The sequence below is a fragment of the Felis catus genome, chromosome A1 (assembly GCF_018350175.1).
Source record: "Felis catus isolate Fca126 chromosome A1, F.catus_Fca126_mat1.0, whole genome shotgun sequence".
Classification (NCBI taxonomy): Eukaryota; Metazoa; Chordata; class Mammalia; order Carnivora; family Felidae; genus Felis; species Felis catus.
In genome coordinates this window covers 194,940,699-194,962,556 of record NC_058368.1, presented here as the reverse complement: position 1 = coordinate 194,962,556, position 21,858 = coordinate 194,940,699, and the positions used below count along the sequence as shown (strand labels likewise).

The 21,858-nt window shown below is 45.5% G+C and overlaps 1 protein-coding gene across 2 annotated transcripts in view; it reads right to left on the bottom strand.

The window, feature by feature from the left end:
* The window catches only part of GLRA1 (glycine receptor alpha 1), an 83,781-nt gene that overhangs the window by 49,334 nt on the left and 12,589 nt on the right, over positions 1-21,858 (bottom strand). For both annotated transcript variants that reach the window (XM_003981371.5, XM_003981370.5), the window contains exon 2: positions 382-509. In XM_003981371.5, the coding sequence (XP_003981420.1) occupies positions 382-509 (128 nt within the window). The remainder of the gene's footprint in view (positions 1-381; positions 510-21,858) is intronic.

Here is a 21,858-nt window from a genome sequence, read left to right as displayed (position 1 = left end):
CACCGCAGAGATGAGGAAACTGAGGCCCAGGGACAGGAAGAGGCTTATCCAAGTTCAGAGTGTAAAGTCTGTGCCTGAAACAAAACGTGAACCCATTTCCCCGCATTTGTCAATTGTCCCTCATAACCAGAGGGAGCAAACAGGTTTTCACGCACATACTGACTCCTGGAAACCAGGGTACTGTCGAGCTGGATTCTCTGCAGCTTTGTTTCGGTCCTGGTGGGGAGAAGACAGAACTGACTAACGATGTCTGCCTCTGGGAGAGGAAAGAGTCGTGGGATTCATACCATGTGTTTACCGTCTGCTTATAATACCATGCTGCTTGCTTCTGTAATCTAGGAAAGCAGACCCCTGAGGAGCTGGACGGAAAGTTTTCTCTACCTTTGAAGTTGGGCCTGATCCTGGCATCGTATCCAGAGGTTCTCCCCATGAGCTTATCCAGGAAATCCGAGGGTGACATAGGCTTGGGCGCGGAGCGGGCAGCGTCAGCCTCCTTCGAAGCAGCAAGGCTAAGAAGGGAGAGAGACAAGCAGCAGGTTAATGATGGCCCTGTGATCCTATCCCCGCCTTGCCCAGACCCGAGAACCACCAGAGTGTTCTCAGCCTGGGAAATAGGCAGTGTGGGTCCTTAAAGAGGAAAGGCCAGCTTCTGTGGTTTACTCGGCCAGATATCCACCAATGTGGGATCCTGGCAGGCAGCTGGGTGTCTGCTGCTGAGAAGCTGCCTTGTCTTCAGGCTGAGGTTTTGAGCAGTCATGGCTGCCGGGCCTCCCTGGGGAGGAGACTGAAGGGTTAACTTCCCACCAGGTCCAGCTCTGTATTTTAGGCCCCTGCATTCTTCTAGGTGTTCCTGGGGAATAGCACCACCAGACGGAATCTCAGAGACCTAATAGTCCAGCCTTTCCCCAGCGTCTCTCTTCAGAGTCAGAGTCACTAATTAAAAAATAATGTTGCCCAAGTCAAATGCATTTGGGAACAGAAATTTAATCAGGCATCTGTACCTGGAGTCTTCTCAGAAGCTTTAACAAGCTTAGAAGCCTATCCGTATGGGACTACCATCTCATGAAACATACACCTTAGAAAATGCTCGGTTGGGAGAATTGAGGCAGTTACTGGAAGAGACCGACATAGGTCTCAGAGTAAGTTAGTCTGCCTTGGTGCCTCAAGACTGGGGGATTTCAGATCAGACTGTGGGATGCTTCACAGTGTTTCTGTCCCCACCCCACCCCCATTCCTATGCGACAAAGTGGTTTCAGGTTCTCATTCAAGCCATAGCATGAACTACTGACATCTGACAACAGTGGCTGCTGTCCCCCTGCCACACGCTCAAAGGTGTACAGATTTCTAGAAAAGTCAAGATTGGCAGCTGAAGGGTTAAAGAACAATCACTTGGGTTGCTTTGGGCAACTGAGCTTTCCTAGTCTTGAAATTACACCAGGAGAGAGCTGGGAGCAAACGCAGCCCTATCGTGTAGTGCTGGGGAGCAGGTACGTTGAGGAGGTGAATGCATAGATGAGAGTGCGCACGCACGTGTGTGTGTGTGTGTGTGTGTGTGTGTGTGTGTGTGTCGTGTAAGATGGGAGCTTCTGTCACCCAGCCAAGTACGACATTGCGTTCCCCAAGGATCTGCACTCAACCTCTCTCGTTCTTCGCCTTGGCTTGTTTCTGATCTCACAGTTGTAACGGTTTAAGTGATCACCTCTAATGGATGATTCTCACATCTGTGTCTCCACCTGGCTGCTCCCGGAAGCCCCCTTTCCTCATTTGCAAACACCCGCAGGGCTCGTCTACCTAGCTGTCCTGCCTGTGCCGCAAATTCATCTCCCAACCTCAATGCCACGGCTTCCTCTCTGAACTTGCTCCTCCAGACCACTGCTCCCCGGACGGCACAGGTCCAGAAGCTTCAGGTCCCTATTCTCCAGGTCCAGAATCTTCAGAGCCATCATATCTCCTTGTGTCCTTTCCTCTCACATCCCTCCCTTATCAGGTTCCGGACCATGTTACCTTGTAATATAGTTACTTGTGTTTGTCTTTGAAGACGGGGAATCATGGTGTTTTCATTTATCGTTTATTTGTTCTTTTAATCCCCTACTGTGTCTACCATGGTGTCTCAAGCATAATTGGTACCTAGTAATTGTACAGTGAATGAATGAATGAATAATATGCTACTTTAATTAATCAAATATTCTGGCTAATAGGGTATTCATAAATATTCATATATGGATTAACAACTTTAAAATCATTAGACTATTATCTCCAGCGATGAAGAATACTGAAAGCAATCTGGTATTCCTTTGCAGGTTCAGAGGGTATTTCTGGATTATTTAGACACTCCTATTTAGTAGATCCCCTCATCCATATAGTGAAGAACTAGTTTTGATTGACAGGGTGAAGGACAAATGCATTTTACTGGTTTTGTGTGCATGGATGTTTGTGAGTTGGTGTGATGTGGGCAGGTTTCTGGATGTGATGTGTACAAGTGGGGAGATGTGCATGGACGTGTGCGGGGGTTCGGGTGTGATGGAGGTGTCTGTGTATGCACAGTGGATTGTGTTACATGGATATGTGTGTGCAACCAGATGAACACTGACGTTCATGTGACAGTGTGTTAAGCATGGCGTTAGTCTGTGTGGATGTGGGGTATGGGGTGTGAATGTGTCGAATGCTTTAGTGGATGTATAGATGTGGCATGTGTAGTGCATGTATGTGTTTCTGAAATGTGAGAGATAGTACAGAATAGTGCAAGAAAAGAGGAAAGAACGGACGACTGGAATTTATTCTGTCTCACTTATTTATAAGCTGTGTGGCCTTGAGGAAGTTACTGAACCTCTCGGAACTTCAGTCAGTTGCCTCAGGTCACGTTAGTTTTACACAAGGAGTAACTGAGAAGGCACAGCTCAAAAACACCTAGGACAGTTCTTGGAACATAGTGGGCACTCAATATATTGGCTTGCTCTTGCCTTGCTCTGTGTGTGTGTGTGTGTGTGTGTGTGTGTGTGTGTGTGTGTTTGAAGCAGTTCAGAGTCAGTCTGGGGGCTTCTTCTGGTCTCAGTGCCGCTTTCAGCCGCACCACAGGCCCCGCGTGGCTGGGAAGTCCTGCCAGATGCCTTCCGTGGCCCTCGGTCAGTACCACAGTCCCAGCCTTTTCTCCGTTCAACACCAGACTCCTGGATGCTCTGTGGCTGTGGTGTGAGCAAAGGGGACCACAGGCGCACAACTGGTGATTTATGACTTTTCTGCTGCTATAATTCACTTCTAGAACCTCTCTAGGAGTGGTGGTTATGAAGCTTTCATGAGCTCCTGTTCTCTCTCCTGCCCCTCCTCTCAGATAATAAGATTTGGGAACACAGTACTCCCTCCCAGCAGCTACTAGAGCACCAGCCCCCTCTTGGCCCTTAGGCCTCTTTCATAATCCTGAATCCTATTATGCCGTAGAGTGAGAGAATGAATTCGCCCCAAATTATCCCCTACCATTTGCTGGTAGCAAAATGTGCCATTTAATACCCGAATCCTCCCCAAGCTGAAGAGTGTTCTGGTTCTCCTAGCTCCCATGTCTGCTGTACAGCATTTCAGCCTGGCTACCTGGCAGGTGACTCACTAAAAGCCCTGGCATGCGGACCTGAACTTGAGAGCGTGGAGACTCCGAGAGGTTAAGTAACTGGCCCTGGGTCACACAGCACTTTAATGAGAGAAGGGTTTAGAACTCAGATTTTTTTTAAGGGTCGCTTCATCTAAAGTCTACAGTGTATGGGAAAGGCTTATAAATTGGGAGGAGTGCCACGGGTGATGGCTGCCATTACTCCTATTTGTTTTTGAAGCTTGTTACATTCTGTGACATGCAGAAACTTCAAAACACGAGTCTGACTTCCAGCCATTCTGATACCCACAACCGAGGTTGCCACACTGAAAAACGGAGGAGAAACAGTCGTGGATTACCACCATGCCATCTGTTTTGTCAAGTGAGTCGCAGCGGAATTCTGTGACATTTTGAGATTTGTGAGTCCCAGCTTGACCGTGTATCATGTACCAGTGGGTTCTTTTGGGTATCAAAAATATGGGTTTTTTTTTTTGCCTTGTTTCTATACCACCTCTGCTAGTCAGTTACAATGTTTCCTTAAATTGCCTCGCTTCTTTCAAACTTGCTCTTTTTAAAAACAGAACTTTATATAGTCACGGCTTACAGATGAAAAAGCAGTATTGTTTGCCATAATAGATGCAACCACCACGGTGAGAACAGTGAAGACAAAACCAAAAGAGAAGTCTAAAATTCTAGCTGCATGATGTGGCTTACCAACACAAGCTCGGAGCCCGAGCTTGCCCCAAGCCTCAGGGAAGACCAGTGAATGTTGGGAAAAGGTTGGAGACATGTTAACACCTGATTGAGACTTTCTTCTCGAGATAATGAGAAGAACTGAAAGAAAAATTTCTCAACAATAATTCACCTGTATTATGTGTGAACCACCCTCAAGCACCGCCCCCTTTTCTTACCGCCCTAGACCCAAATTTCCCTAATTCTTTTTCAAATACAAAGTCTCTATTTGAATGTCAAGATAGCCATGCCCCTCCACTTGATAATCAATGGACATTTCGGTCTATATTTAGAAAGCACATTTTGCACAGAATTAGTTCAAGGGCCCCCTATAGTAAATCCACACATCAAGAAGCCCTTGGTGCACCTTTAGAACCACTACCCCTGGTGAACTTGAACCTTTGCTTATAGACTGTGAGCTACTGAACAGAGAAGCTGGGAATGAATCCGAGAAATGAAACATTTGATTGTTAGGATTTGCTGACCCTATAAGAGTATTTGGAAATGATGCAAATTGTTCCAGGGATTTACTGCAATGTAATGCAGTGAATCAGACTCAGTTTAGACAGATTTGATTAATAGTAATTTCAGAAAGACAGTGAGGTCTTCTGGGACCAAGTGTTCTGCCCCTCTCTGAGAAGGCTTTATGGCAAAAGCCACACCAACTGGAAAGAGCGTTAAACTATCACCTTTTAGCCAGGGGATTCGTCATACTGGGAGACTGTGGTACTTAAAGGACCTCAGTTTTGACTCCTAATGAAATGGACCATGGAAAGATCCAGGAGTAGGCGTCCAAGCTGGGGGTCAGGGGGAATGGAGGCAGAGTGACCCGGTGAAGTGGGGGTTCTGTGACCTTCAGGGTGTCACTTCCCTTTGAGGCTTTCAGTTTCCCAAACTATAAAATAAGGGGGTTAGAATAATCTCTAAGAGTCCTTCTGGCCCTAGTGCATCATTTTATTAGTCTGTCATATTCCCTCCCCCCCCCCCCCCTTTTATACACATCTGGTCTTGGGATCTGCATTTGTCTGGAATCTTTTGGGGGGAACGTGAGTGTGTTTGTGTCTTTGTTCTTCCCAATCCAGTCTCGAGATTTTTCTCCAGTGGAACGATTCATTTTTCAGGGATTTGTTGGTAGAAAGGCCAGATCAATGTTCAGGTTCTCCTCCTCCTGTTGCAACATCAATTGGACATAGGGAATCCATAGGGAGCTGTCAATCTGAATTTCAAATGAGCTGGGGTTGGCAGCCATACTGGGGAGAAACAACTTCAATTTCACCCTGTGAGGCACCACAGCACCAGGAACCATTCTGGGTTAGCAGAGGGAGCCCCCTCGACAGATTCCGTCTCCTTGGTTCAACACGCACAGAGGAGTCGGTCGGGAAGTCACGGGTGGGATAAGGGGAGGAAGGACAAGACGAGGGGCAGAGGACAGCCAAGGGAGAGGTGCTCAGGGCTGGAGGAGAAGTTGCAGGTGCAGCCTGGGAGGGGAGGGGAGTGAAATGGGGAGAGGAAAATGTGCAAGTAAAGGTGTCTGAGGTTTGGCCAGCGCTAGGAGCGAGGGATTCAGTGAACACAGGGGACAGGCATGCAACCTCACTTAATGCAAGGCGAGGGCTTTCCAAGAGGCTTTGTGGGGAAAGTGGTTTTTACAGTAGAACTTGAAGGCTGGGTGTAGAGTTGGCCTAGAAGAAATATGAGAGGAAGAGTGTTTTGAGTAGAAGGAACAGCATGTATCCAGTCTAGAGGTGAGAGAGGACTTGGAGAACTGAAAGACATTTAGTGTGTGTGAGGGAGGAAATGAGGGGGAGGGAGAGAGAAAGGGAGGGAAGGAGGGAGAGGGAGGGAGAGAGAGAGAGAGAGAGAGAGAGAACAGTGATAAGAGGTGAGGAGGTTGGGAATAGTAGGGATTGGACACCCTGGTCTGTGTGCTTACAGGTGGGTTTAAAAGTTTAGGGAAGAATTCCATCCCTTAATCCCTTTATAGTAGAAATAATCCATCCTGATTTCTCAGCTGGTTATACTGAATTGCAGCCTGGCCAAGCTTCAGAAATGGGCCCTCCAAAAACATCTCTGAATGAGGGGTGTCTGACTTAGTTTCCAGGCAACTTGTCCTCTGACTTGGGTCAGAGTTCTATCTCCTTTGCTTTGGCAGGGAGGTTATCCAATGAGCTGCTGTTTATTCTGTGCAGAAAGCACCTGGTCAACTAGTCAAAAGTTGTTGGAAAGTCTGTTCTGTATTTCCATGGGCATTTACTTACTACAGGGTTTTAAAGGTCACTGTGGAACAGAGGAAAACAGTAAGGTGAGAGCTGGGGAGCATGGGTATAGTCGTAGTTCCGTCTCTAACCACGTTATCTTGGGCTAATTCTTTGTCTTACATGGCCCTCAGTTTCTTCATCTGTGAAATGGCAGTTTCGCATTAGATGAGGCACAACGAACAGTTGTATGTTGAGTACCCACTCCATCCAACTGGTGGTGGCTGCTCAGAGAACAGCTCTGGGGCTTGACCCAGCAGGGAAGGTAGCAGGATGGGTCATCTGTCTGCCAAGGGACTAGACTGTGGAGTGCTAGGTTGTCTTAGTTTTGCAGGCCCGCTTGCTCTGAAATCCTCCAACCCTTCTGATTAATTGAGCACCCACCATATGCGTAAGGTACTATGGAGGCGTGCAGGTGAACATGTCACTGCCTACAGAAAAAGCACTCCACGTGGGCAGAGTTTGTGTCTGTCTTATTCAGTGCTTGGCATGTGGTAGCAATCAATAATCATTTGTTGATGACTGGCCTTTGCCCTCTTGTTGTTCATTGTTGAGCAGATGGAATAGATTAAGCACATAAACAGTTATCGAAGGTGGCCACCCAGCGTAGGTGGCATAATCGGACTGCTGTGGTGGTTCGGAGGAGGAAGGCAGTATTTCGGGGGAGGTGGGGACATGAATCAGAGAATTTTTCTGGGTTTTATGAATTTTAGCCTCTGCACCTTTAGAAAGCTCCAACATTTGCCATTGCCCATGTTGCACCTGTGGAGGGAAGCCTTCTTCCACCGGTGGGCCCTCCTCGGGATAGGAATGGGGAGAGGTGGTGCGGTTGGCTCTGTGTCCTAGGCTCCTGGGAAGAAATGGGGCTGGCACTTTCTGTCCTTATGGACTGGTCCAGTTTCGTGTCCCTGCCTCTGACATCCGGGAACTTGGGGGTCACTGCACAGCGTGGGTCCTGTCGGTCACCCTCAGCTTTCCTGGCTTGCATCCTTAGGCCAACATCTGGCTTCTCATGGCCAGCTGTGCAATTCCAATTTTATTTGATTGCAGTAAGGGGCTTAGGCTGGCCAGAGAGTGCCTGACATTTTATTACTCTCACTTCATGATCTGCTAAGCACCCTTGGGAACAGAATGTCAGAGTTGGCATGCTCTGAGCCCAGTTCTCCCCAGAGTCTGATGCACAAGACATCCTTCCCCCTTCCTGTCCTACCTCTCACAGCTATACCTGCTTCCTAGGAAAAAAAACAAAAACGAGACCCCTTATCTGGGTGAGAAAGCACATGTATTTGAATATGATTCTCTTGTGCAGTAAGATAAAATCTTGGATCCTTGGAGCTGGAAGGAACATTGAGATTCCATCTGGCTCTTCCCCTGCCCTTAGGGAAGTCGGAATCTCTAGGGATCTTTCATACTCCTTATCGTTGCTTCTGGTCTGTTCCTCTGCATAACCTTCCGTCCACTAACTCTTCTGCTCTATTTTATGTATCTCCATAATGCAGGCAGCAGCAGGGTCAGGGAAGGAGGCACCTAGCGAGACTGAAGGAGGCACTCACTGTCAGGGCTTTGCCGACCGTGCCTGTGTAGGGGCCCGAGACAGAGCACCTTTTTAACTTTTGTGTCTCGGGAGTCTCACTTGCCTCACCCTAGTCTTTCCTGGTCCCGCTACAGTACAGCATCAGAGAACATCAAACCTGCTCCATCTCGGGTAGGGTTTCCTGTAGGTAATTGAATACATTTACCTGGAGGGGGAGTCTAGACTTCTGACAGCCTCTCATTTGATTTCTAAAAAGCTTTGTTTTTATCTTTTTTGTCTGGTGGCAAGAAACGGTACTGCATGTTTTATCTCATTTTATCCTGCCAACAGCCTGAGAGGTAAGATGTCTGTCCCATTTTACAGAAGAGACAATTAAGGCTAAACTGCGTGGTGATCCAGCTGCAGCGCACCTTGCTGCATTTGCCTAACTTACGTCAGTGTTTTCCTTCCTCTTGCCTCTCTTCTCCTGACTCCCTGTGTCTGTTTTAAGGCTGGAATCACAGCAGCCCTTGGTGCTTTCTGGGTCAAGCTCAACCTTCTGCTCTCTGGCCTTCCTCGTCCTCGGGATAGGGGCAATCAAGGTGTTATGTAGGCAAGACCTTGAAGGAATGTTTTTTTCCCCCCGCGTTTCTATCCAGGCTCTTAATAAGTATGATTTCCATGAGCACAGAGCCTGCCATGTGGTCAGGGCCCAGTAGATATTTGTTAAATGGGGGGACCAGCAGCTGGCTTTCCAGGGGGAGCAGAATTTAGCTGTGCAGGTACTGGGCCTCCGTGATGTGACTTGAGTGGTGTAAAAAAGTCCCAAATTCTGGCCGCAAAACCTTTAGTCAGTCCCTAGGGAAAATACTGATGTCCTCTGGGAAAATCCAAGGCAGGAAAATAGGGGAAGAAGCCACTCTTTTTCTTTTGGGAGCATCCCTCCCACGGAGTTGACTCGGGCCAGGGGCCTAGGTCAAACCTACGTTCACGCATAAACCTCACATTTCTGCCCACTTAGGTCCCTGATCACAATTCTACAGCTACCATCTCACTTTGCCCTGACTGTTCCTATATGTCTCACTTGGGGAAATTTTCCTAGCCTCTGACCATCAGTGCCATTCTGCTGTCTGGTTCCACGGTGAAAGAATACTTGACTTAAGCCTGTGCGCGTCAAGTAGCACCCCCAACCCCCCTGCCCCGACCTGTCCCCCCGAGTTGAGTTGCAGTGTGAGGAATCCAGGGGGATTCCTCAGAGACGTGGATGCTGGAGAACAGGCCTATGGGGGTTGCTGTGCCAGAGTCAAAGCTCTTAGCAGACCCTGCGTAATCAGCATGCGTCCCACGAGCTGGACAGGAGAGCAAATAGCTCTCATTACCTTCGAGGCAGCTTTCTTTTTAATCAGATGAATCTCACTGGAAAAGTCTGTCTTTGCAGAGAACGGAGCTCAGGGCAAAGACATGTAAGAGCTCCCATTCACTCCATGCTTATTATGTGCCGGGTACTTTACGTGTGTTGCTGTATTTAACTTCCCAACAGTCCTATGAAGATGACATCATTACAGATGAGGAAGCTTGAATTTCAGAAACTTAGGCAAGGTTGGATGGCTTATGGGGGACAAGGCCACCAGTCAACTGGCCTGTAAGGCCCGTGGTATTAACCGTTATACTCTGTTGACTCTGCTAAGTGATAGCGATTGCAAAGTCCCTCTGAGGACCTGCTCTGGTTCGTGATCTCGTGATGAAATGTTTGCATGACTCTCGGAACTACCAGTGGGAATTCCTGGAACTCTGGGAATTGGAAAAGTGTGGGTTGAGAACAGTGTGATGATCGCTGTCACACAAATCATGCTTTCTGTTTACGTGGCACTTCCAAATCCATCACTGCGTTGGCTCCCTGCGCCATACCTGCCACAGCATCTCTGTGTACAGGTGACGACATTGAGGCTCCACTGAAAGAGGAAGAGACCTGCTCTGGGTCTCGGGTGGCAGAGCCATAACATGACCGGCATCTCCAGATGTGCTTGGGGGCTTCTTGACTATGTGGCCATTCCCAAAAGACAGGAAGGGGACGGGCAAACCCTTCCTGACCATTAAATTCTCTCTCTCTCGGAATGTTTCTGGCATTAACGTTTTCGTTTTATTTATGTTTTTCATTTCAGTTCACTCCTTTTTAAACTTCTTTTACTTAAAATTTTTTTAATGTTTATTTGTTTTTGAGAGAGAGAGAGAGAGAGAGAGAGAGAGAGAGAGAGAGAGAGAGAGAATCTGAAGCAGTCTCCAGGGTCCGAGCTGTCAGCACAGAGCCTGGCGTGGGGCTCGAACCCACAAGCTGGGAGATCATGACCTGAGTCAAAGTCAGCCGCTCAACCGACTGAGTCACCCAGACACCCCAAGGCAGATTGTATTTTAAAAATGAATGAACTGAGGCGCCTGGGTGGCTTAGTCGGCTGAGCGTCTGACTTCGGCTCAGGTCATGATCTCACAGTTTGTGAGTTGGAGCCCCACGTCGGGGTCTGTGCTGACAGCTGGGAGCCTGGAGCCTGCTTTGGTTTCTGTTGTCTCCCTGTCTCTCTGTCGGTCCCCTGCTCATGCTTTGTCTCTCTCTCAAAAATAAATAAACATAAAAAAAAAATACAATCTGCCTTTACCAACTTCAGGTGTTGTGTGAATGGCCAAAGGTCCCAGTGCTTCTACAGAAGCTGTGAAAATAAGTTCTTTCCCTTCTCAGGTCAGTCAGCCTTCTTCATTCACCAGGCATTTTGAGGTAATCATCATCTCATTTGAGATAGTATTAATTTATTACTTCATTTATTTACTTATTTATCCCAAATGATTTATGCAGTGCCTACTGTAAGTCAGAGATTATACTGGGTGATGAAGCAAAATAGAAATAATCTAATAATAAGAGCTGGCCTATGTTGAGCAGTTATAAAGTGCCAGGCATTACACCAAGAGCTTTACTTTTGATAGTTAGTCCTTAATATAATCCTGTGGGTAGGGGGTCATGACTCCCATTTTACTGGTGAGGAAACTGAGTTTCACAGAGGTTAAGTAACTTCTATAGGTACCTCTGACCTGACAAATTTCTCTCTTAACTGTATAGATAGTGAATATGCCATAGCCCTTGCTTTGCATGAACTCCCAAACTAAAAGAGGAAAGCCTACGTGAAGACGCGGAAGTGCTTGAATATCCGGGGCTGTTAGAAACAGCTTATCACTTTTCCCTCCCAAGTCCGTATTAGTTCAAACCTACAGTGGAAAGTAGGTTTGATGAAGCCACAGGAAATGCATCCACAAAAGGGGAGCTATTTATCCCAGACTCAACAGAGGTTTTCATGAGTGGAGGGAGTTTGAAGGTGTGTGGCCCTCAAGCATCCGGGAGACTGATTTCAAAGAAGGATGTTGAGAAAATAAACAACCCTCACTGGGCTCTCAGGGAGAAAGACCTCAAATTGTAGAAAGAGCAGCTTGGATTCAAATCTGAAGCTGCCTTTTAATAGACTGAGTGACTGGTTTGCAGAAAGAGAGCACTTAACTGTGAGTTGAGAGGGTTTAGTTGAAGTGGGTATTTGTATGTAAATACAGAGTTTTACAGGAAGCTCCAGGGTTCTGAGACTGCTCTAAATAGCCCTTGTTCATTCCCCACCCCACCTCCCCCAATCCTCTAAGACAGACAGCTGCAGCTATGCTCAGCGGGGTGGATCATCTTTGTCTCACTCAGCAGGTTCCAAAATCTTGGGGAAGAAGAAGGCAAAAGAGTCATAGAATTATGAGATCTGGTCATCTTGGGCATTAAAAAAAAAAAGACATTTATTTATTGAGCACCTGCTATAAGTTAATGACTGCATCTTGCGGCTCTGCAAAGTCAGTAGGGATGATCATCTCCAACTTAGAGAAGAGGAAACAGACTCAGAGGTTAGCTAAGAATAACAATCGCCACCAATGCTTGAACACTTTCTAGGTGCCACACACAGAGCCAAGAACTTTTCCATACGTGCTTTCTAATTCATCCAGCAACTCTATGAAGTAGGTACTGGTTTCTCCTCCATTTCTCAAATGAGGAAACAGAGGCTTGGCGAGACTAAATAACCTAATCAAGGTGCTTTGATGGCAGAACTGATGCATGACTCTAACTGAGGTGGGATTTGGGCATAAGTTTTGGAGCAGCTGTTCACATGTGCTAAAACAGCTCACTTCACTGGAATATGCACTGTGTTAAGTTCCTGTTCCATTTAGTATAAGCTTCTGTAAGAAATATTCACTGAGGAGAAGTCAGGACAAGATGTGTCCGTGAAGCCTGTGATGCCCGATGAGACATAAGGAAGGTAGATGGATGATGAGGGAAGGACAAGGTGTCCTTTCTGGTTTTAAGATGAAGGAGGTTTAATGGCAGAAGGAACGTGAGGGTCGCTGCTGAATCTTTCTTTTCCTTCTGGGTTTCTTTCCATTCTACCCTGTAGGATCTTGCAGCAGGGTCACCTCTTTGTAGCTCATTGGGGGACCCCACAGGGGGCCAAATTCCATTGCTTCCTGCTTCTTGCTGTGTGTCTCAGAGGCAAAGAGAAACAGCTCAGGGAAATGGGGTAAGCTGTGGATGTTGTCAGAAATCCTGGGTTTGACTTGTGCCTGTTCCTTTCTTGTGTGATCTTGGGCAAACCCTTTATCATACTTAAGCATCATATTTAAGCATCAGTTTACTCATCCATAGAGTATAGTCACCTTCTGTGCTAAGTTGTATATTTACTATTTGAAGTCACATTGAAGAAAGCACGAGGTACTCCACAAATAGAAACTCACTTCTGGACTGAAACAGGGGCAGGCTCCATGGACTGTGCCATCAATTTCAGGCTCTGCCATTTACTGGCTGAGTGGCCTTGGACAAGTAACTTGTCCTGTGTTTGTGTCTGCATCTGTAAAATGGGGGTAATAGTAGTTGTTGCTCATGGGGGATGTAAAGAATACATAATTCTTTAGTAATGCTTATTTTAGTGCCTGGCACACTGTGAATGTCCAATGCAATTTGTATTGATTCAGAGAGAATTGGTTGATCTAGCCTCTATCATGAGGGATAAACAGATGAACTTCTGGAGGCTTCTTTGTGCTTTGCACTTGAATGTTCAAGGACCACCCACGGTCACACCTAAAGGAACACTCCCCGGGGGATCCTTCTACTACGCTGTTAGTAATTTATCTGTCATGTGGTAAATTAATAGCATTACTCTGGCATTTCAATCAATGGGATTAAGATGATCTGATGGTGGCGGAGTAGTAATTGGTGCTGCTTGGATGGAAAGTGCCCAGTGGCCAAAACTGTTCTTTACAAGCTGGCTGGCTGCCCTCAGGCCAGATTCTTTCAGCCATTTAAAAAAACATTTTTCTCTGATGGTTAAAACAACAAATGCACATTGGGAAAATACAATGAGGTTCAAGGAGAAAACAAAACAAAACCAAACCCATCTGGAAATTCCATTATCTAGATACCTACTATTAACACATTAGTACATTTCTTCTGGGTTTTCTCTTTTCCTCTACAGATTATAATTGGTTTCGTTTCCTGCCTTTTTTTTTTTTTTACTGAAGATTCTAAATGAAAATTTTCTCTTGTTATTAAACCTCTAGAAACATTATTATTAATGACTGCCTATGTCGGTGTGTTAGCATTCATGTAGCTGTCCTTCTATTGATGGGCGTTCATATTATTTTCACTTCTTAGCTGTTATAAATTATGCTGTGAAAGCCTCCCTTGGTCACAAACCTCTGTTCATGTCCTACAAGCAAAAGTGCTGAGTCAAAGAGTATGACTATTTCTAAGGCAGAGAGAGTACACCAGTGTAAAGGGACTTCCCTTCTCCTCCAACCCCAGGACCAGCAGGTTCCTCATTGAAAACTCTTCACAAGGTGGAGTCTGGTAAAGGGTCAAGGGCAGAAGGAATTGGTGGGGCAGTGAAAGTTAAAAGACGAGAGATGACTGCTTCTACCTTTTTCTTTTTTCTCCATATACTCATACTGCCCAAGAAGCCATAGACATTGGAGTGTATTAGAGGGGAGAAGAGAGACCATTGTGATAGTATAGTTCAGAAGTCCCATGTTGCAGGTGTAATATGTCTTTTTTTTTTTTTAAGTTATTTAAATTGCCCTGGCCTATGTCTTCTGCCTGTATCATATCCAATTTTTTTTTATCCCTGAAACTACTTATATATAATAAACATCCCCTAAATGCTTGGTATGAGAGGTAGTATAGCATGATAGATTCCAATCTGCCACATAGCTGTGTGATCTTGGGCAAGTCACTTAACCTCTTCACAACGGTTTCTTTCTCCCTCTTTTTTTAGTCACTTTTTTTTTAAACGTTTATTTATTATTTTTGAGAGACACAGAGAGACAGAGTGAAAACAGGGGAGGGGCAGAGAGAGAGGGAGACACAGAATCCAAAGCAGGCTCCAGGCTCTGAGCTGTCAGCACAGAGCCCGACGCGGGGCTCGATCCCATGAACCGTGAGATCATGACCTGAGCTGAAGTCAGATGCTTAATCGATTGAGCCTCACAGGTGCCCCCAAAACTATTTCTTTATCAGAAAAAGGAGGGTAATAATGTGTTCCTAGGATTGTTGGGGTTAAAAGAGAAAATGTGTGTCAAATGCTGAGGTGCCAGACACATAGAAACCACTTAGAGTGTTAGCCATTATTACAAATAAAAATTGAAGTTTTTGTTTGTGAGAGTCAAACATTCTTCACTAAACTTTTATGCCAGTCTAGGTTACACCTAATCATTCTGAAGAGCTTCAGAAAAATATGAAGACTAAAAGAGGCAGGTATGGCAGGAAACATGGGATGTGGGTTGTGCTTCAAATCTTGGCTAATTTATTATATTCCATTGTAGGCCCTGCATTTTAAGAGGGACATTAACAGGTTGGAGCAGGTCCAGAAAGGAACAACAGGGCTGGTAAACAAACTTGAAATTGACCTGTAAGGAATAATTAAAGACTCTGTGGGTGTTTGGCTCAGAGAAGATTTAGGCAGAAAGATCATTTTTTACAAATCTCTGTTGGGTTGTCATGGGGAAGAGGGACTCGGTAAAATAATGTTCTTGAATATTTACTGTTTGCCTGGCACTGAGGTAAGGCCTTTGCAAGCATTATTTATTTTTTCTTCTCCCAAACTCTAGGCGAGGTACCTATTTGTGTTCCTATGGCACAGATGAAGAGACCGAGGCCCAGACGGCAGAAGTGACTTGGTTGAAAGTCACGTGGCTGGGAGGTGGTAGGTAGGAACAGAACCAGATTTTTCTGATTCCATAGCTGAGGCACCTTTTACAGCCCACTGACTTGTTCCAGGTGGCCAGAGAAGATGGATGGGCCTTTCAGAGAGGGAGGTGGCTGCCCGACACGTGTGAGGAAAGGCTGTTTTGATCAGCTGGTCAAACAATGCTCAATAATGGAAGATGCAACACAAGTAGGTGGTTTCTTGTTGCCGGAAGTGTTCTTGGATAGGCTGAACTTTGAGCAATGTGTGAGGATGAGCCAGCTGAGGAGTGGGCTAGACTTGTGACTTCACTACTTACTTTATGACCTTGAAAGTTGTGTAACATTCCGGAGCCTTAGTTTCTTCCCCTGTAAACTAGGAATATTCTATGCTAATGTTAGGATTGTTGGGAAGCATAAAAAATTCGGATAAGTTGCTTAGCCAAATACCTGGTATATGCAAGTTGCTCATTGTATGTCAAGCCAACAATGATCTATGGTCTTTGTCTTTGCACCTGTGGTTCTCATTTATGTAGTGACACTGTCTATTCACTTTTTCACTGGGGTCAGTTCCAGATTTGGAGATGTCACCAGCAGAGTGGGTATTCTACCTTACTTCTACAGAGGCAGGTATCTGCCAGCTCTGTCCTCTCAGGCAAATGACAGGTTGGACTTTGAAGCATGCTTCCTTTTTTTTGAATAAACAAAAGGAAGAATGTTTAGACTAAAATGCTAAGCAGCAGGCTAGATATTGTTGAGAGAGAGATTAGAGCCATTTCACCTACTGACCAATTATCAGACAGGTTTGGCGAGCCCACTGGGTGCCCAGCACTGTGCCCTGTGGATTAAGGGTACATTTAATCAACCAGAGGCACTGCCTTTGTCTTCAAGAGCCTCAAGGCCAGGGATGGTTCAGACAAGTATGAAAACTAGAGAATAGGACCAAGTGTCATTCTGTGCTAAATTCTTTGGCATGGGGCTATTAGGGAAGAGATGCTTAGAGGCAGGAGGTTGGACAAGATGACCTTGGAAGATCTCTTGCTGGCCTGGGATATCCTCTGGAGGTTCCCAGGATCACATCCTTGCAGGCACAAGGTGATAATGTTGCAGCTGTAGCTCCCTTGGGCACATCCTCTAGTCTTTTCCCCAGGACATGCCCTAGAGCCTGGGAATATGCTAATCATCATTGTCCATTGTCAGGCCCACATGGGAGGCGCTGTCCTCCTTCCTAGACGTCCAGAACCAGGCAGTCCCCTCCCGCCTCCCAGGGCTGCTTCAGACCCTTCACCACCATCAGTCATGGCTCCCACCAGGGGGAGGCATGGAGCTGATTGCCTGAGGATAAAGATTTTATTGCTATAATTCTTGATACAAGAGTCTTTCTTCTCCTCTTTCAACAAGAAAGCAGACTCCATCTGCTTTGGGAAGTACCTTCTCTCCTTTCTCCTGTTTCCTTCCCCTTTCATCATTCCTCCTTAGCATTTGCTTTTTCCCACCTACCTTTCTCTTCCCTTCTGGCCTTCTGCCTTCTTCCTTTTCCTTCATGTGTTTCTGAACCTAGACTGTTGGCGCTGAGAGAGATCTTAAAAGTCAGCTAGTCCAGTCCTCTTGTCCATTTTACAAATGAGACTACTGTGGACCAGAAAGGGAGGGAGACTTACACAGGGAGTTCTTGGCCGAACCCGGAGGAGACCTGAGTTAGCACTCTTCCCTCTTGATTACTTTGTTTGTCTCTCCTTTTCTTCACCCCCTCATTTTGACACCCCTCCCCTCCCCATGTTTTATGTCTTGCGCCATATTATTTCTTATTCTCTTTTGTCTCTTCATGAGACAAATGGTGATGGATGGAAAGGAAATCAAGACTTTCGGTGGCAGAACTGAGGGGAAATGTGTTGTCAAGTTCTCCCCACCCTCTTTCCTCATGGGAAGGGCTATGACTTGGGATGAGTCTCTCAGTTTTCTTCCTCTACTCTCTCCACCCTCCTCCTACACCTCTCTGGAGAGGTTTGTGCAATGTCTTCCCACCTATGAAGACTTTGAAATGGATTGGGCTCAAGGTATCCTAGATTGGTAAAAATCACCGCTTTGGTGTACTCGTCCACAAAACGGGGATGGTAACAGTACCTACCTAATAGAGTTGCTTTAAAGATTAAATGGTTGATGCATCTGGAGCTTTTAGAAAAGTTCTTGGCATATAGTAGATTCTAAATTCATGTTATCAGATAATATTATAAACATTATTTAGAGGAATTTCTGTTCATAAGGCAAAGGGTGGGAGCACAGATGTTTTAACATGAGAAGGGAATAGAAAACTGTAGTTTAAATAGGTCCTTGTTGGTGACCCTGTCCCTGCTATGCATGAGCTGTCTGCTGAGTGTGCCTACTTACTACCCAAACGTGCCATCTTTCCTTCAACTATTTAAATTCAAATAGCAGCCCATGTCCATGACTCACACTGAGAAGCCGTTTGAGACTTAAAGGTAGTTAGGCTTTGCTCAGAACTGACTAGGTTTCACAAGTCCTTCTGGCATTTTCCATTCAATCCAAGGGCAGTGTTTAAGATGGAATGGTGAAGAACAGCATTCTTGAAACCCAAATGGCTTGCATAGCATATGACCAATTTTGCCCAATTCACATGCTGTTATTTTATTTTTTAATGTTTATTTATTTTTGAAAGAGAGAGAGACAGAGCCTGAGCAGGGGAGAGCAGAGAGAGAGAGAGAGAGAGAGAGAGAGAGAGAGAGGGAGATACAGAATCTGAAGCAGTTTCCAGGCTCTGAGCCGTCAGCACAGAGCCCGATGTGGGGCTTGAACCTACAAACTGCAAGATCATGAGCTGAAGTCAGATGCTTAACCGACTGAGCCACCCAGGTGCTCCAACAAAATAACCCAGGTACCCCATCAAAATAAATAAATAAACTTTTTAAAAAGGTAAATTAAATAATAGCATGTGAAGGGGTACCTGAGTGGCTCAGTTGGTTAAGTGTCCAACTTCAGCTCAGGTCATGATCTCACAGTTCGTGGGTTCAAGCCCCATGTCGGGCTCTGTCCTGACACTTCAGAGCCTGAAGCCTGCTTTGGATTCTGTGTCTCCCTCTCTCTCTGCACCTTACACCCTCTCTTAAATAAACATTAAAAAATTTTTATTTATTTATTTTGAGAGAAAGAGAGAGAGTGTGAGTAGGGAGGGGCAGAGAGACATGGAGAGAGAGAGAGTCCCAAGCAGGCTCTGTGCTAACAGCTCAATGCAGGTCTTGAACTCACAAACAGTGAGATCATGACATGAGCCGAAATCAAGAGTCAGATGCTAAACCAACTGAGCCACCCAGGTGCCCCTAATTTACCTTTGAGTTTTTAGTAATATAAACTACTAATATTATAATGAAATTGGTAAATTCTAGTACTTAGTAAAATAAAATTCATGATTAGTGAAATAAAAGAAAATTATCCTGTACCACTGAAATTTGTCATGCACACTACCAGTGGAACAGTCTTTAGGTGTAAGGGAAAATTGTCATAGTGAAAAGAGACTTAGAGTCCTTGGTCCTTGTCTGGGCTGGGCATCAATTCACTGTTGACTTTAGACAGATCCTTTTCCCTGTGGCCTCTTTTCCTCCCTGGGAATTGAAGGGATTGGGTCAGATAATTCTTTCCATCTCTAACTTTTTTTTTTTTAAGGCCATGAGGATTTTATGAAATTACAAAAAGAACTGGTTAGGGCTTCAATCACGCCGATGAAAATATATTCCATCTATCACTGGTTCTAAAAACCCAAGTCTATAATGTAACTCTGGCCTTCCATTTTCCAATGACATCTTACTTCTAGAACAGTGACTTCAGTAGGAAAACCTACTTCTGTTTGCTCAGAAAATTCTTCCAAACACACCGAACAGACTCAGCCTCTAGGTTCATTTTTATTCAGAGAAAACCAATCAACTGGCCACTGGTTCAGACCACTGCAAAAGTCTTTTTTCCCTACCTGGTACATGTGTCTTTTATTTAGGTTGGCTCTAAGTTTGATTGTGTTCCCATTCTCTCTGATATCTCTTTATAGAAAATCTATTTTTTCAGCCTTCAAAAGTAATACATTATTGTGAAACATTCAAGCATTACCAAAATATTTAATGTAGGAAAGAAAAGCCCCCCATAGTCTCATTCTCAAGAGATAATAACAACTATGAACAGTTTCGGGTCCATTTCTCTAGACTGCTTTTTCCCATATGAGAACAATAAAACATTAAAAAAATAAAAATGGGATCTTATCGTAAACACCATTTTGCCACTCTCTCTGCACTTCTCCCCCCGCCCCCCATTTCATCTTTTGTCCCGGATATTTTTGACTTCCCTGCATGGAATGAGGTCACCTGCCTTTGGCACTTATTGGCTGAGGCTTTGGATGAATCACTGCTCCTCTCAGGGTTTCAGTTTCCTCATCAGTAAAAGGAAATGGACTTTTCCCATCGGCCCATCTCCCTAGGATGTAAATCTTAAGGGAGGTGATGTGTGCAAGTGTAGGCAGCCTGGGGTGGATTCCAATGGACTATTCTCTGTCCCATCATCTGACTAACTGGGTTTGTAGCACTGCCCATGATCTGAAAGTCTGTGGTTTCCCAAGCTGTCTGTAGATCCATCTAGATGTTAGGCTGCATGAGAGTAAGGACTATGTCTGTTCTGTTCATCACTGTGTCTATCCCCAGGACTTAGAACAATCACTGACTTATAGCAGGAATTCAAGAAATATTTTTTGGATAATTAGCAAATTGTCTACTCTCAGCTGGGCTTCCAGTTGACAAAAGGCCCACTGGGAGAGAACAAAGAATTGCAGGACTGGACTGAGCCTGGTTAACAGTGGACAGCTGGCCCATCCAGTGCCCTTGATCTCCACATCCTCCAGCCTGCCTGTTCGGCAGGCCTTTCCTCTCTGCCTGCAACAGTCTCTCTTGGCACTCATTGCCACCTGGTGGATTAGTCATTCTTTGTGGCCCAGTTTAAGTGTCCTGGCTCCTTCGACTTTTTGCTGTCTTCCCACCTCCAGGCAGAGTTACACTCTTCTTTATGCTCCCACAATGCTTTGCACCTCTCCCCTTGTAATATAGTAATCATGGTTTCCTGCTTCACACGATTTCTGTGTGTCACACACCAACACTCTCCATGCCTTCTCCCATTTAATCCTTCAGGTGATTTTTCAGTGTGGGGGGTGGATACTAATCACTGCCATTTTACAGATGATGAAAACTGAGGCTCAGGAGTCCTAAAAACAATCTTTCTCCAGGACATACAGGAATCAAGTAATATAACTAGGGTTCTAGAATATATCTGACTGATTCCCAAGAGTTTTTAACTGCTGGGTGTTCTATGAGCCAACTTAATTTAAGAATTATGCAGGGGCACCTGGGTGGCTCAGTCAGTTAAGCATCCGACTTCGGCTCAGGTCATGATCTCACAGTTCGTGAGTTCGAGCCCTGCGTCGGGCTCTGTGCTGACAGCTCAGAGCCTGGAGCCTGCTTCACATTCTGTGTCTCCCTCTCTCTCTGCCCCTTTCCTGCTCATGCTCTGTCTCTCTCTGTCTCAAAAATAAATAAACATTAAAAAAAATAAAAATGAAACTTAAAAAAAAATTAAGAATTATGCTGGAAAGACCCATAGTCTTTACCTAGTGCAGTCTTACTTGAGGCAGCATGGGGTTACCCCTTTTGTTGAAACATGTCACCCTCCTCTTCAGGAAGTGTAGCTTTCTATATTCCAAGGCCTATTCAACGAATTCCTCCAAGCCCCTTTGCTCTGGATATGATGCAGTCCTTTCTTGGCTCCTGTCAAGAATTGTTCTTTTCTACTAAGTGTTTTAGGTCACATCAAGAAAACTATCTCTACTGAAGTTCATGCTTTTGGCCCAACTAAAAACTGTTTTAGAAAGTTTGCCTTGTCCTGTGGAAGGAGCCTCTCTGCAGACCTCGGTCATGGTGGGAAGCAACTTTAGCTGTGATGCCTCAGGTGTTTTGCGGGGCCTGGAGTTAGAACCTGCTCAGCCAGACAGCGAGGATAAAACTGAGAAGCTCACCGCAATGGCTACTGAGCCAGGGCTAAGCTGCCGCGTCCAGCTCCCTCTCACTGTGACTCATTTCTTAGAGGAAAAAGGGATCACTGTGAGACACAGCAGTGCTTCGGGGTTGGCTGGTTGGAAGCCTTCCGGTCCTGGGCTTCTGTAGAACCAACAAGAAGATGATGGGAGCAGGCACGTGGGGATAAAGTAATTCAACTTAACAAGCACTGAACACCTAATATATATGAACCGCTGGGATGATGCTGTCTATGAGGAAGAGGGAGAACAAGGTGAAAATTCTGGGAAGCACCAGGGGATGGGTTCTTTTTCTTCTTGCTGCCCTTTCCACACGTACCACAAAATTCATTCAGTTCCTAGCCTTCGAAGGGCTCACAGTCCAGTAGGGAAGTCAGAAGGGCACCCAAATGTATGTAAGGGCACTTTGAGTAAACCGAGCGCCAAGGGTAATGCCTACTTCTCCAAGAGGATTTAGGAAGG